The sequence below is a fragment of the Pholcus phalangioides genome, unplaced genomic scaffold (genome assembly GCF_987345545.1).
Source record: "Pholcus phalangioides strain wild (caught in Gottingen) unplaced genomic scaffold, Ppha-v1.0 ptg000007l_1, whole genome shotgun sequence".
Lineage (NCBI taxonomy): Eukaryota > Metazoa > Arthropoda > Arachnida > Araneae > Pholcidae > Pholcus > Pholcus phalangioides.
Window position 1 is genome coordinate 17,161,591 of NW_028301600.1, and position 16,029 is coordinate 17,177,619.

The 16,029-nt window shown below is 35.3% G+C and overlaps 1 protein-coding gene across 1 annotated transcript in view; it reads right to left on the reverse strand.

The window, feature by feature from the left end:
- The window catches only part of LOC149085001 (uncharacterized), a 117,278-nt gene that overhangs the window by 18,300 nt on the left and 82,949 nt on the right, over window positions 1-16,029 (reverse strand). Inside the window, exon 13 of the mRNA XM_089232749.1 lies at window positions 6,460-6,628. Coding sequence (XP_089088875.1) covers window positions 6,460-6,628 — 169 coding nt within the window. The remainder of the gene's footprint in view (window positions 1-6,459; window positions 6,629-16,029) is intronic.

Here is a 16,029-nt window from a genome sequence, read left to right on the forward strand (position 1 = left end):
GTATTTTGAGGTATGCGCTCAAGAATGATATGGAAAACAACAGTGTCACTCTCACAGTTACGGTTACAGTGAGAAAATTTCGAAAATATCAAATGGCAACACCAAGTTTTTTGTATTGGAATGCGACCTCCATACTGAAAAACGCTAAATAGCGTTGGAATGGCACCTGTAGCACGAAAATCCCCGGAGCTAGGCAAGGAAAAAGTAAAAAGGACTTTGCCGTGCACCAGAGCATTAATGTTCGTTTCATTCGTCCCACCGTTTCTTCGGCTGAGATCCCAGCCTGATTAGTCCTCCACAAGGTCATGTGGAAAATTTGTGAAACACAATAAAATGCTGCTTTATTTTATGCTGCTTCTCTGTCCTTATTGGTTGTCCTCACTTTTAGCCTATCTACCGCCAGTGATTTTCATGCTGCAGTTGCCGTTCGAACGCTATTTAGGGTTTTTCACAATGGAGATCACATTCCAATACAAAAAACTTAGTGATGCCATTTGATATTTTCGAAATTTTCTCACTGTAACCGTAACTGTTAGAGTGACACTGTTGTTTTCCATATCATTCTTGAGCGTATACATCAAAATAACTTATGCCAAAATTTCATTCAGTTTCTGTGAATGGTATGATAGTTAGGGGTCCATATGTCGGGATAGTTTTTTTTATAATCACCCTGTATTTTTTTCATAGCACATTATTTCAGTATCCTGTAAGATTGACTCAAGCCAAAGCAAAATGACAGAAATGTCTTGTTTACAAAAAAAAAAATTTGGCCGAAATAGGGTCTTAACAACCACAGATAATTCTTTTCTGCTCTCTTCACAATATATATATTACATTCGGTTTTGGGAGTCTCCCACAGTCCAGTCTATCCACTCTTTGACAATATGAATGGCAAATTATGAAAATATGTGTTTTTTAAGAATGACTCTCTTTCGATACCACTTCCAAAAGCAAAATGTGTAAATTACAAGGTCTGATATAAATAAGTCAAGGTGGACCAGATGGTTTTACTGCATTGTCCATCCCTTTTTAAAAGGATTTGTTCAAATTTTAGTGATCAATGCGTGTAATTGTTTTTGACAATTGAAGCACTTTCATTTCTAGCTCTTTACTTGAGCATCGTAAATATTGTTTGTGCCTCTGCATGCCCTAAAAATACAGAAGAAAATTGAATGCTATTAGGTATCATCAAAGTCACAAAACCTAGAATAGGTGTATGTGCCCAACTGCTTTGTTATGCAAACTGTTATTTCACCTGTACATAAAATGTGCACCATAATATTGAACAATGAATGTTACTTACTGTCCAAGACCATGAAGTTGTAAATACAAAATTATTGTTTTCAACCATACAGAAGTTTTTATTGACTACTCTTTTGTAGAACCCTCAAACCAAGCAAATGAAAAATTACTTAACCACCAAATGGTCCACATACACCCGGCTCCCCCAAATAACCTAAAAAACAATACAATTTCTGCTTTGGTAGAATCATTAATTGCAATCTACTACATTTGTAATATTTGGCATTTTTTCCACGATTCCCTTCTCAATTAAAATCAAATATACAAATTTTATTGATTTTGTTAAAAAAAAGTATGAAAAGTAAGACAAGTGGAAGCCATGAATTCGACAAAATGCGCCATGCTCGATTGTCTTCTTACATCAGTTGTTCCCACACTATGAGTAGTGACCACCATGGGGGTTTGGGTGAATAAAATAGAGGGTCTTACTGAAAGGGGGAGTTCAAATAAATTAACTAAAAAAAACCCGAATTTTGTTTCAAAATTTTAAAAGCTTTTAAATTTAAAGTTGATTTAAATACAACGCCCCCATAGAAACTGGACCCTAAGGGCTCAAGCCACATAAGCCTTCCCCCCCCCCCTGCAAAAGCATAAGTGGATACAGGTTGTTTCCCTAACAAGGTGGGGGCTAATGTCCACGTTTCGCTCTTCTGCCTACGCAACAATAAATCTTTTAATCGGGGAGGAGGGTGGCGATCATCTTCATTGCCCCCCCCCATATCCCCACCCATGGCTTCAATCAACTTTGCGAAATCCCCTAAGCCCTCACTCAGGTTATCATGAATATTCAATGCAATCCATTCCTGCATACGCCCTTGCGAATCGTATATATGGATGTCTGGCAACCCTAGACCCCCCCCCCCCCGCTCCTTATCAATGTTGTTGTTGTATCTGAGTTTCTTCGCCACCTATGACAAAACTTTCTAAAGCAATCTCCGAGGGTGCATCCGCGCTCATTGAAAACACGTCTTGCGAATGCAAAGCTACTGATGATCAATATTAAGGCTTGTGCACAACAGCAGCATTGCGCTGCAACACATAGCAATAGTGGGCTCCAAACAAAAAAGACCCAAACGGTACTAAAAGGAGCAAGGTGAAATTGATCGAGTAGTTTGTTCCGTCGATTCAATGATCAGCGCAGACTTTTGAAATCTGCAATTTGCATCTGAATTGACGCGCATCGCCAGACAGGGATGTGCATAAGAAGAAAATGCCGTCTTAATGGAATGTGCACGAATGAGCCCATTTCTTTACTGATTGCATAAACGCACACAGGCAAAACGTATTGCAGCAGGTAAAATACAAAAATTTGAAGAAACGTTTCTTATATACAAGAGCCGAAACCATCGTTTAACCAGTCAAGTGGTTACGGCGGCATTTGCCGTCATTGCCATACGTAATGTTGGTGCCTACGACGGCATTTGCAGACGCGCAGACTTTTTTCGGCCTTTTTCACTGGTCAAGTGGTTAAGATGCATTTGCCGTCGCTGATATACGTAATGGTGTTGCCTACTACGGCATTTGCCGGCACACAGACTTTTTGGCCTTTTTCACATAGATATGACGAAATAATTTGTCATACATGTGTGCTGCCATCTCTGTACAGCCATCCTTCTATTTTATTTATTATTACTATTATCTTTGTCATGCTTTGCAAAGCTGCATCCCCATCGGTTTTTGTTTCAATTTCCAACTCCCTTGCAAAGATGCATCTGTTTTATTACTCATATATCTTTTAGCTGTTGAGAAACACTGAACTAGAATAAACCATCTTCAGCTGTAGGATTAAGGATATGATCGGGTTTCACGATGAAAAGCCTGATGAGGGGCCAATAATTTGAATAAGGAGCTGCGGTTATGCTTTGCAAAGCTGCATCCCCATCGGTTTTTGTTTCAATTTCCAACTCCCTTGCAAAGATGCATCTGTTTTATTACTCATATATCTTTTAGCAAAGGTTCAACTACTATGGTTCCACATAAATCCATCAACTGCATTCTTTTTAGTCACAGGACATTATGATCGCCCCTCCCCACTTTTGGGGTGTCATATTATGTCTCGACACATTCGAGCTATAAAAAAGCATGCTATAAAAAAATATTTTAATATTTCAAACTTCCAAGAAAAGGAAAAAAAAGGAAAAAAGCGTGCGCATCTTCAAAAAAAAGTGGGCACTGTGGGTAACGCTCAGAGAAATTAATTGGGCAGTTGACTGGTTAAGGGTACACAGTCCAGCCGATTTTCCAATTCGGAGGGAAGCACAAAGGGGGCTAAATACAACCCAGGGACTCTAAATGAGAGATAATTCTCATTTTTGTTTTTTTCACACTATAAATTCACTATACAAGCAAGGCCCATGAAAAATTTGGCCTGAGCCCGCCAAAGATCTTCCAGGACATATAACATGATGTTTGGCGATTTAATACTCGTTATTTGGCAAAATTTACAAATTAACTCGTAATTCGGCAGACTAGCTCTTACTCGTGAAATGAATTTTTCCCCCACAAAACATCAGGATTTGACGATCGACCATAGTAATTTCTGCTGCTTGCGCACAAAATGGCGACTCTTTTTATTTTATTTTTTTGAAAACGGAAACCATGGTTGGCTGTTGAGAAACACTGAACTAGAATAAACCATCTTCAGCTGTAGGATTAAGGATATGATCGGGTTTCACGATGAAAAGCCTGATGAGGGGCCAATAATTTGAATAAGGAGCTGCGGTTACCACAATCCGATTTTCGGGGACAAAATCGAGAGCGGGAACTTGCCGGGAAAATCCAATACGCATCTAAATTCAATTTTAATGCTCCAAATTTTGTAGAGGACTGAAAGCACTCTTTCAAATTTTGCGTAACTTTTTTTTTCCATAAGATAAAATATATCGTTTAAAAAAATAAATTTTTAATATTAAAAAAAAAAAATTTTTTAATACCTCCCCTTAAAATTTTGGAGAGGAGTGAAATTACTCTTCAAAATTATTCTACCGGATAATTCTAAGGGCGACTATGGAAGATGGGAGGAAAGGGTGGTGCTGAACTACGAAGGAATAAAGCACGCTCCCTGGGAAAGAATCGTTTCGTGGCACGCGAAAACAAAACTTTTTTGTGCCTTTTTTCCAAAAATCTGGGAATTTAATATGCTGAGCACGTCATTGTACACAGTATAGAGGAGAAATATAAGTATGTCTTTCTCCTGTCTATGGCCGGGATTACACTATAAGTTTTTTTAAAAGAGCTTTTTTAAAATTGCAAAAATTCAACCAATAAGATTATTGGTTTCATTTGCACAAATGTAATCCATGAGCTTTATTGGTTGGATTTTGAGTTTTATAAAAGGGATTTTATCAAATTTTTACAGTTTAATCCCGGCCTAAGGTACATACAAGGCAGGTATAAAAATATTTCGAGGAGTTTCCAAAAAAAACACAAAAAAACAAGCACTATTTCAAGAAGAAAAATACAAACATACACTATAGGTGGAAGATGTTAATTTTGGCGCAGAGTTCCCACCATTGGTAGTAACATCATTTTCTTGCAGGAATGATAGTTAGAACTTAGCTAACTTCTTTATTTCAATTTCATTGCCAATTTTTTTGAAACCACAACAATCTTCTTTTCCCGTTTTTCTCAGCATATCAGAAGTGGGTGTGGCCACTGTAGTCCGACCAATCAGGTGCCGTTAATCTCTTAGCTGTGCTGGTCGTCAGCAGAGCTGTTCCCACCCACTACAGGGGTGCCCTACCCTATAAAGAAATCTCCCCCCCCCCCGACACACATGCCTCTTGTTTTCTTTCCTTCTTTTTTCAGGGACTTTCTTTCAGCATCAAGTACTACTCATCATCAACCTTAGCAGGAAATATTCCAGGGTGGGGGAAAGTCGACTTTTTTTAGAAACAGCTGGAAGGATTTTAAGGAGTTTTTAAGGGACCTTAAAAAGGAAATGAAAATTAATGACTTTTTAAGGAGTTTTTAAGTACCGTACGAACCCTGGGTAATGCTGAACATTTTTGTTCTCATCTTGGAATTTTTTCGCTAGCATCTTGTCCTTTTTTTCTAGAAAATCAGTGATTTTTAGGTTAGTCACTGATTTCGAAACTACTTTGGATATTCATAGTTATTTTTCCCCCTTGAAACTGCTCTCAAATGATATTGGTGGGGGAGGAGTGCTCTTTCCAGTGGAGACAATAAATTTTTTTCTTGTCTTCGATAACTTCCATGAAACTCGATTTGAAACTGAAATCACCACTAGTGTTTTTGAATGAGCTTGTAATTTGAAATATCGAAAAAAAAATTATCAAAATATTGATTCAAATATTTTTAAATATTGTCACATATCTGAAATGTTATGTATAGGAATATAATTTGAGACATCTAATTGGTTTCATCAAATAAATCAAATAAAATTATGAACTTTCCAAAAAAAATTAAATTGAATTGATCAAATAAATCAATAAGAACTAAAATTTTAAACTGTGATTTACAATTGATCGACTAACCGACCCGATTAATCATACCAGCTTTAGAGTGTGATAGATGGCTTTTCTCAGCCCAAGATATCAAGGAAACTGTTATTTTCCAGATATTATGCTGAGGTGAACTCGGAAGGAAAAGTCATCTTGTCTCTGTCGGGACTCTCTCGAACCCAGAGCCTCTTGCCTACCGGGCAAGCATGCTACCATCTACACCACTAGAGACATGATCCTGCCTTATTTCACGCACCGGAAAATAACTGTTTCCTTGATATCTTGGGCTGAGAAAAAGCCATCTATCTCTCTCTAAACCGTCACATCCGGGGGCCATTTCCTGAAGTTAAGAGAGGCTATTAATGTCTCTAATTCAGTGCCTCACGCCACAGTGTGTGAAATAAGGAAGGCAGGGTGTCTCTAGTGGTGTAGATGGTAGCATGCTTGCCCGGTATGCAAGAGGCTCTGGGTTCAAGAGAGTCCTGACAGAGACAAGATGACTTTTCTTTCCGAGTTCACCTCAGCATAATATCTGGAAAATAACTTTCCTTGATACCAGCTTTATTTTTCATACATGCCACATACATCTGATTCATCCATAGACAGTCCATTTTTTAAAAAATTAACCGTAAATAAAAAAAGAATTGTGAAAAAATTAAAAGTTAAAGATTTTTTAATGAAGTCGAATTAATACCATAATTCTAGACGGCTTCCATTTGGTCAACTTGTTCAGTGATCGCAGCAGGTTGATACAGGAAAAGAGATTTCGCCCAGAGTATAACTTATTACCTCCATCCAGCTCCTTCTTGGTTAGTTGTGGTTGTTGACCAATTACACAAGCAGGAAAGTCAATCACAGATATCCTTAAAAAAGTTGGCATGAATCTATATTTAGTTTATTTATACACAAGTAGCACTCAAATGTTTTTTGGCAACCATAAGTGTATCTGCAAAAGATGTATTTGAATTTTTTTATGACATTCTATCCTATGAAACAAACACTGAGTCTCATTAAAAACTATTGTGAACAAAAAATTATGTATCTAAACTTTCTAAATTCTAAAAAAAAATCTACTTTCATGTTAGCTCGAAAGTCTTTTGACACAAACAAACAAGACCACAATCACCTAGTAAATTATCAAATCAATCATGCATTGGGCACTATAACAAAGTAGAATAAGTCAATACACTTTGTTGAAAGCATTTTAGATTATAAAACTACTTGCCATGTTTTGGGATGAACTTAATGAGTTTGTTCCATGGTCAGTGAATATTGTTTCTCATTCTTTTTTTGCACAGTTGAAAACACCATCAAATTTAAATAATTTCTGGCACCAACTCGCTTATCAAACTTGAATACCATCAAGCATTTATGGATTAAGTTACTACTCTGACTTCACCACCCATAAAACTAACATTTTGTTGCCTTTCAAGCAATTGCTAACAAAATATTTGAGCTATATTTATTGCCATTGTCTCGCTGGAATATCTTTAAGAAATGTATGTGTCATGTTGTAAAGGACTAAATGTGGTTATGAAATACATTTTGATAATGAGCACCCATCCCTTGTGCTTTGGTTTTTTTTCAGAGGGTAAAGGGTACCAACACCATTAGTGAAGAAGCATCCCCCTCTTACCTCATGTTTAACAGTAAGAACCTATAATACCTAGATAACTTACCTTAGAACTGCCTATAAGAGCCTGTAATACCTCTTATGGTGTATTATACAACCTCTGACAATAAAGTTCGGTGAATAGTTCTGTAACATTAACGTAAGTTACCTTATTGTCCTTTGAAATAGTCACCTTCCATTACTATGCACCGCTGAGATCTCCTATACATGTCCTGGAAACTTTGCAAGAAGTCTTCTTTTGGGATGAAGTTCAAAAGCCTCGTCATGTTTTGTTGGATGTCAGGAATATTGTCAAATCTCTTTCCTTTCAAAGCGAGTTTGAGTCGTGGGAATAGGAAGAAGTCTGGAGGATTGAGATCTGGTGAGTATGGTGGATGTTCAATTTGCACCACCCCCTTTTTTGCCAGGGAACTTTTTGACGATAATGGCTGTGTGAGGGCCAGCATTGTTGTGAACAAGAAACCATGAACCTTGTTGTGCGTACTGAGGTCGTACCCTGCGTAGACGTTTCATGAAACGGGTCAAAATTTCAATGTACCTTGCAGCATTCATCGTCGTTCCCTCAGGTAGAAATTCCTTGTGGATATTGCTTTGACTATCAAAAAAGGTGATTAGCATCGTTTTGATGCATGATTTTTCTGTTCTGACCTTTTTCCGATGAGGTGATGCAGGAGAACGCCATTCCATGCTTTGCCGTTTCGTTTCAGGGTCGTACCTGAGACACCAGGACTCATCCTCAGTGATCTTTTGTTGTTCGTTTATTTTCCTGTTCTCCGTTAAGAACCAACGCACTAAACCAGCACTTTGTAAAACAAGTCTTTCACGGAACACAAACGACGCTCAACTGAACAATGGTGGCGGCAGATGGTCAACACCTGCCGCTATGCATGTGCAGCGTTTCGCTTTGCCAGTGTTGCCAGATCGGCCGTTCTGACTTCATTCACCGAACTTTATTGTCAGAGGTTGTATATTAACTATTTGTACCTTGGATTGTTTCTCGTCAATAGGAAGATTGGCATAATTCTCAGTCTCTTGTCCTTCTGAAATTAAGTTTAATAACAATTTTTTTTTTCACTTGGAGAAGCCAACTAAACAAACCCATATTGTTCAGCCAACGTTTTACAAGTGGTACCCTTATGTACAGAGTGAATCCAACCTATTCTGCCAAACAAAACAGGGTGATAAGACAATCTCAAGTGGATCATGAAGCACCCCACCAACCCTGTTCTATCTCAAACCATTCGGGTTATAGTGGATAATCGATTTTGAAAAACCTGCATTTATGAAGTTTCTAAGAGACCTACACACAAACTAAACACATATTTAGAAAGCACCAAAAAAATCCTATAAGCTGACATCATTTTCATTGAAATATCTGGATTTAATGGCTAGCTACATGGAAAGATTGGCAAAGTTCTAAATTGAATTGTCGCTAATATTTTTCATCAATTAAGCAAACACCCTTCTAGCTACAATCGGTCAAATTTACCAGCCTTGTGTATTATACCAGCTTTCAAAACAACCTTCAATAAATCATATCAGTGTTCTGGTTCAGGAGAAATTTAACCCTTTATTCATAATACATCTCTGAAATCAACGTTTGTCAAGGTGGATTGGAATGAATCTAGCAACAATGGTGAGCCGTTGATAAATTTTTTCTTTCATACATTTTCACAGAAAAAGTCTGGATTATTATTATTACATCTATTCTATTTTTTTAAAAAACCTTCCCAGTATAGGGACATTCAAGTATTGCGTTGGCATTGATGGGAGGGGAGTTTGAATGATGCTTATGTCATCAACCACCCTTTATAAAAATATGAGATATTCTTAAGCCCTGTTCACATGTGCAATAAAAAATCCTGGGAAGTTCCCAGTAACAGGGATTTTCGCTACAAACCATTCACATGACATTTTGTTTATGCTGGTAATCCCCCCTCTTCTTTCCGGAAGTCGTCACTGGTTATGAGGGTTGAACAAAAGTGGTTGATTCAAGATGGCTGACGGAGCTTACAGTAGTTTTCTCAGCACAAAGGATTATGGAAGAGAAGGTCGGTGTCGACCACCAATCCACCCCAAGAAAGATAGGCTTTTTTTGATGAGCAGCTTCTCTCCCACCTTTTTCCCCTACGAGGGGGAGAAAAAAGTTGCCATGCCGGTAATTATCACCAAAGCGAACCCCAATCTTACACATGTGAACGAGGCTATAATGGCATCTTACTGGGTGTACCAAAAACAAGAAAAACCTTTCACTACTTTGTGGGAACTTGAACTAACATTCTTCCTATCGATAAGTCCTCTATATAACCACTTCAGTGATCTCTAAATGTCTCATTGATCCTTCAAGTCAGCTGGAAATGTGTCCAGGCCACTCAAGTGTTCTAGAAATATGTAGCAGGCCACTTAAATGCTCTGGAAATTTGCCACGAATCACTTTAATAATCTGGGAATGTCCCACTGGTAATTTGAGTGATGTACAACTGCACTGTGAGCCGCTAAGAGCTCCAAAACTGTGTCACAAAAGGGATCTCTCTAAATATGCCACAGACCTCTTAAGTGTTCTGGAACTCTCTCTCTCTCTCTCTCTGCCGTGGGTCCCTAAGTTCATCTGTAAATGTGTCATGGGTCACTTAAGTGATTGGTGAACATGCCACAGGGGCGGTCTTAGGGCAGTGCGACCTGTGCAATTGCACCGGGGGCCAAATGAGAAGGGGCACCAAAACATGTTAAATATACATTACTAGAAAAATATCTCTTAAGATACATATTTATAAAAAAAGTAACTATAAAATATACATGAAAAATGACAGATGAGAATTTAAAAAAAAAGTTTGAGTGTATATAATATTACGGTTATTTTTCGAAAAGAAAACAATCGATGGGCAGTGCACCTATATGCGTACAGTACAGAGCGATTTTGGTCAGGCTCTCTCTCTCTAGCTCTTTTCGTTTACCCCTGCTGGAGATTTTGGGGGGAGGGGGGAAGAAGCAATTTCTTTCTCTGTTGTTGTGCAGTAAAAAATAAAAATGATGGAGGAATCACCCTTGGTCACCCAATTTTTCTACTAATGAGAGCAAAAGTGTTTTCCCGTGTTGTGGGGAGTATTACAGGAATCGAAGGAGTCTTCTGATGTGGGAAAGATTTTGAGCCACAGGGCTTTCATGCCTCTTTTTCTCCAATTTGTATTACTTTTATTAAAAACGCAGAATCAAATCACCAATACAGTACAGTATTTCGAAAATAAAAACATTTAAGAAAGCAAATTAATGAATTAAAACCTATGATTAGCCGACCATTTTGAATAGGGATCCTGCATTTGGGTCTCATTCCTACCTGTCACACGAGGAGAAACAAAAATGTGCTCACACGAGAAACCCCATATACTTTAGCGCTCCTGATCACTGGTCAGTCTCCCGACTCGCCTGACTTTCTAATTAGTTCAACCAGGGGCAGCTCGGTGGCACTGGGTGTGCTTCAGAAGATCGTCAAATCCGAAGTGAAAGGGCAAAAAAAATTTGGAAAAATTATTTGTGCCCGCTGTAGGAAGGGCACCAAGTCCGAGGTAGACAGGGCAAAAAAAAGGTAGGGGAAATTATTTCTCCCCCTCTAGTAGGAGTGTCAAATCTATTTTAATTATAACATACAAACATATACATAAACACATTCAACATACACTTTTGACCTCAAGGGACATACCTGTCCTTCCAGTAGGTCTACAAGGTTTTCTCTGTGGATTATTTTTCTTAGCAACAGCCTATTATGGTTTAGGTCGGTTTATAATCAATAAAATTTCGGTTTATAATCAAAAAAAGTTTTCAATATAAAGCATTTTTTTTTTTTTTTTGTATTTATGTAACAAAGAAATTTTACATACAGATGGATCGTATCATGTAGTTGTATTATTGTTGTAATATAGATTCTAGACTGGTATTCATAGAAAACGTGAATATATTGTTATTAGATCTTATATCATTATTTGTATGATTGATTGTATGAAATAGATTCATTATTTTTGGAGCGGTGTATCTATAACTCTTTTGAAATAATGTTTTATTTGTTTTCGGCACTTTATATATGTTATTTAATCTAGATGAAGTTCTATTTTGTTTCATTTCTAACCAATTATTGTTTAAGAATGAAAATTTTATTAGTCTATAAACATAGTTTTGTCTTACAGTTAGATTATGGCATTCTGTTTTGTTGTTTATTGTGGTGCTTGTTATTTGGGATCTTATCTTGTTATATATATATATATTATCTAGTTTTTGTATATCTGTTTGATATGCACCTCCCCAAGCAGTGATTCTATATGTTACTATTGAATATATCCAAGCATAAAATAAATCTTTTAGAAAGTTATTGTCTATTGTGTCTCTTAGTCTATATAAAATTGCTGCATATATTCTTAATTTTTTTATTATTTTTTCACACTGTGATTTCCATTTTAAATCATCTTGTATTATTATTCGTAGGTAGTTGTATTCATGTACTCTTTCAATTTCTTAACAGTTACATTGTAAAATATGTTGACACGGACAATGATCGTGAATTTTTATACTTAAATTTGTCAAACTATTTATGTTTCTTGTTTTTAAGCATATGTATTTAGTTTTCTGTATGTTTAGTTTTAGTTTATTTTTCTTGAGCCAGGTACTGATTTTAAACAGGTCCTCTTCAACTTTTTGTTATTAAATTTGTAATTTCATTGTCTTCAATATACTTCAATATATGTCTTCAGTACTGTATCGTCTGCGAATGAGATTAATTTACCATTTATGTAGAGTTTCAATATATCATTTATGTAAATGAGAAACAATATCGAGCCAAGAACAGATCCCTGGGGGACACCTTTTTTTACTTCTAAGAATGTACTAATTTCTTCATCTATTTTAACTGCTTGTTTCCTATTTGAGTAGTATGTTTTAAACTAGCTCAATATGTTCCCACGTATACCAGCTGATGACAATTTTCCTGTGAGTATCTCTAAATCTACTCTACATAATCAAAAGCTCTTTTTAAATCTAGAAATACTGTTATAGAAAATTTATTGCAGTTGAACCTGGTATTTAAGTAATTGCACAGCTCTAAGATGGCCATTTCTGTATTCTTACTTTTCTGAAACCCATATTGGTTAGGAGCTAAATAATGCTGATAATTAAGAAAATCTACGAGCTGTTTTTTTATGCACTTTTCTATTTCTTTTCAAAATATTGGAAGAATTCATATGGGTCTATAGTTTAGTAAGTTATTTGTCTCTCCTGATTTATAAATGGGGTGTACTATGCCATACTTTAAATCACTATAAAAGACTCCTTCCGTTATAGATGAGTTAATTAGGTTTTTTATTACATCCACGTGATAATGGGCAATTATTTTCATCATTTTAGGGGTTATTTGGTCATATCCACTTGCTTTATTAGTCTTCAATTCTGACATAATCTTATCAATGTCATAATCGTTAATTTCGAAGAAGTACATAGAATTGTTAGAATTAGTCATTGTTTGGTCATCTTCACAATTACAGACTGTTTAATTCTATTTCTTCCAAGTTTCTTGTAACAAAGTCTTCGTTAAATTTCTTTGCTAAGTCACTATGATTATCAGAGATAGGAAGTATATTTTGCTTTGCACTTTTATTCAGTATATTCTGATTTATACATTTCCATTGCATTTTTTTTTGTTATTCTCGCATTTCGTAAAAGTATCTCTGATATATTCATGTTTTATTTTTCTAATATACTTTTTCAGATCCTTATTGTATTCCTTGTACTCTTGTTCATATGAAATAATATTTGGGTATTTTTTGTACAATTTTTCCTTAAGATTTATTTTATTTATTATTTCTTTTGTGATCCAGTTTTTATTACTTTTTTTAGGTTTCATCTAGACTTGTTTCGTCCATAGATTAGAGGTTGATTGTATGATATCTACGAATCGTTTGTATTTATTTTGTATACATCTTTCTTTTAGGACACTAAAAAAAAATTTATATATTCAATGAATTTTTCAAATTTATCATAATTTATTATTTTTATATGTTTGTTTTTTTTTCATTTTCTTCTATTTTCTTTTGTATAAAGTTTATGTATCCTAATACTGGATAGTGATCTGTTATCTGAGTTTTATACACTGTGAATGTTTCTATTGAATTTATTTTTGATCTATAGAATACATGGTCTAAACATGTTTTATTATTATTTGTTTCTCTTGTTATATTTTTGTGAAGAGGGACCAGTCCATTTATTGCCATTATATCAAGATATTGAGAAGTTTCGTTATGTCCATGTAAATTTATGTTAATATCACCCATTATTAAAGTATTTTGATTCAATTTCTGTAAATTTTGTTCTAATTCATCATTAAATTGTGAGATGGAAAAAGAATGTGAACGGTATAAGAGTAATAAATCAATGTCATAATCAGGGAGGTATATACGTAATTCTTCAGCAGTTAAAAATTCAACATTTTTCTTTTGTATTGATTTGATATATTTTTATTTATATACATTATTACTCCCCCGGCTTTATTGTATGTTCTACAGTTTATATAGCAATAGTAATCTATTATTCCTTCAAGATTGTCAATATAATAATTATAAATAATTCTTCACTTTCAATCCATATTTCACTTAGGCATATGATATCTATTAATTCATTTAAAGTTCTAAGAAATACCACCAAACTGTCAAAATTTGCTCTTATACTTTGGATATTCAATGTAAGAAACGTCAATGTTGAGTTTGGTTCACTGGGGCAGTTCATAAACTTTTTTGCTTCACTAATGTCCTCCAGAGGTCGTTGATCCTGCATCTCGAGAAAGTTCTCTGTGTTCATTTGTACTAAGGCTTGATTCTAACTTTTGTAAATGTTCTTTGTTTGTTATCCGGATTACTCTTGAAGTTTCATCCCTCTAGAGGAATATTTTCCCTTCCTTCGCCCACGTGAACTTGAAATCCAGTTTATTTTTCGTTTGTCTAGCCAGGTGAAATAACTTCTTGTTTTCAATTGTTAGATGTTCGTTCACGTATATTTGGACATCTTGAAAGTTCAGGTTTGTTTTATCTGCTGTTAGGGTATTCTGTCGCTTAGCCTTTTGTATCCAGATGTTTTTTGATGTTTCACTATTGAATCTTACTATGATTGGTTTGGGTATATTGTCATTTCTTGTTGGGACTCTGTGAGCACTTTCAATTTTAGTTTTTTCAGGTATTTCAAGTTGTGTTTTTACTGCTTGAATTATTTCTTGTATGTTCTCATTTGGGCTTTCTGGTATTTCATTTATCTCAATGTTATTTCATCTCATTTTGGTTTCTAACTCATTCATATGATATTTCAAATTTCCTATTTCTGCTTTCATGTTATTATTTTCCATCTTGAGTTCTTGATTTTCTCTGCCCATTTGTTGAACCATTTCTTTCAAGTTTTCTACCTGCTTTGAAAAATCTTCCATGCATTTTGAGTTATATTCTATAGACTTTATAACCTCCTTCATTTCATTTTCCATTGCTTCTTGTTTATGTATAATTTTTTCTGTGACATGTTGGATGGTTTCCTTTACTTCCAGTTTGAAATCACATATGATTTTTCCTATCCTGTCAAAATTGTCTTGCTGTTTATCATTCACCGCTGTGGCTCCTTCATCTTGTTTATTTTCACAGATTTTACATGCAAATCTGCTTCTTTTATCTTTTGTCATCCTTCTAAACGCAGATTCGTTGTATCCAGCACAAATGGGGTGTACATATTGTTTACACGCTGTACACAAGAAAAATTCATTCACGTCTATCACTTTATCGTTACACTTCCTACATCGTGATTCATCTATCTCTGATTGTTTTCCCCAATGAAAAAATTGTATATACTCAGTTCTTAGTTTAAAATTGTTTTCATGGATGGCGACTCCGATTCCTTATTTCTTTGTTGTCTAGTTATTTGTAGCTATACTTTATTCATTTATTTTCATTACTTTTTAATTATCATATTATATTATTTGAACATAATTACCGTTCCCACAGTCCTGAAGCTTCCAGTGCAGTTGTTTTCGCTTTATCTACTGATAAATCACTTAATTTATATGTATATTTTCAGAGCTCGGAAACTGTTTGTAAACATTGATGGCGTGTTGCCATCTCCGATCTGGCATAAAAGGGTGAAACAAATTACAGAATTACATTTACCGCAATATATACCGGAAAATATTGATAAGAGTTGTGATTAATTAAATGCTATAAATTTTTTCAAGCTAAACTTGTTTTAAATGTTATTATCATGGAACACAAGCATAAACATCGAGGGGTAAATCAAGAAGCTAACCATTCTTAGATAAGACAACCATAAATATTTTTTATGGGCAGTGTATTATATTTTATCGTGGATATATAGTTTTTAGTTTATATAATTGCACTTTTAATTGGGTTGCTGTATTTTAGAAATATATGACATCCATATTTGCTATGGGCATCTTTTTTCAGCCACCTTGTTGCCTGTTGTGGCCTTGTATTTATGTTTAAATAAAAATGTGCATCAAAAAGACATGATGCTATATTTAGACTTTGATACATCATTTTATTTCAATTATGCAATGCATGATTTTGAGCTACTGGCCATAAAGGGCACACTGACATCTCGTGG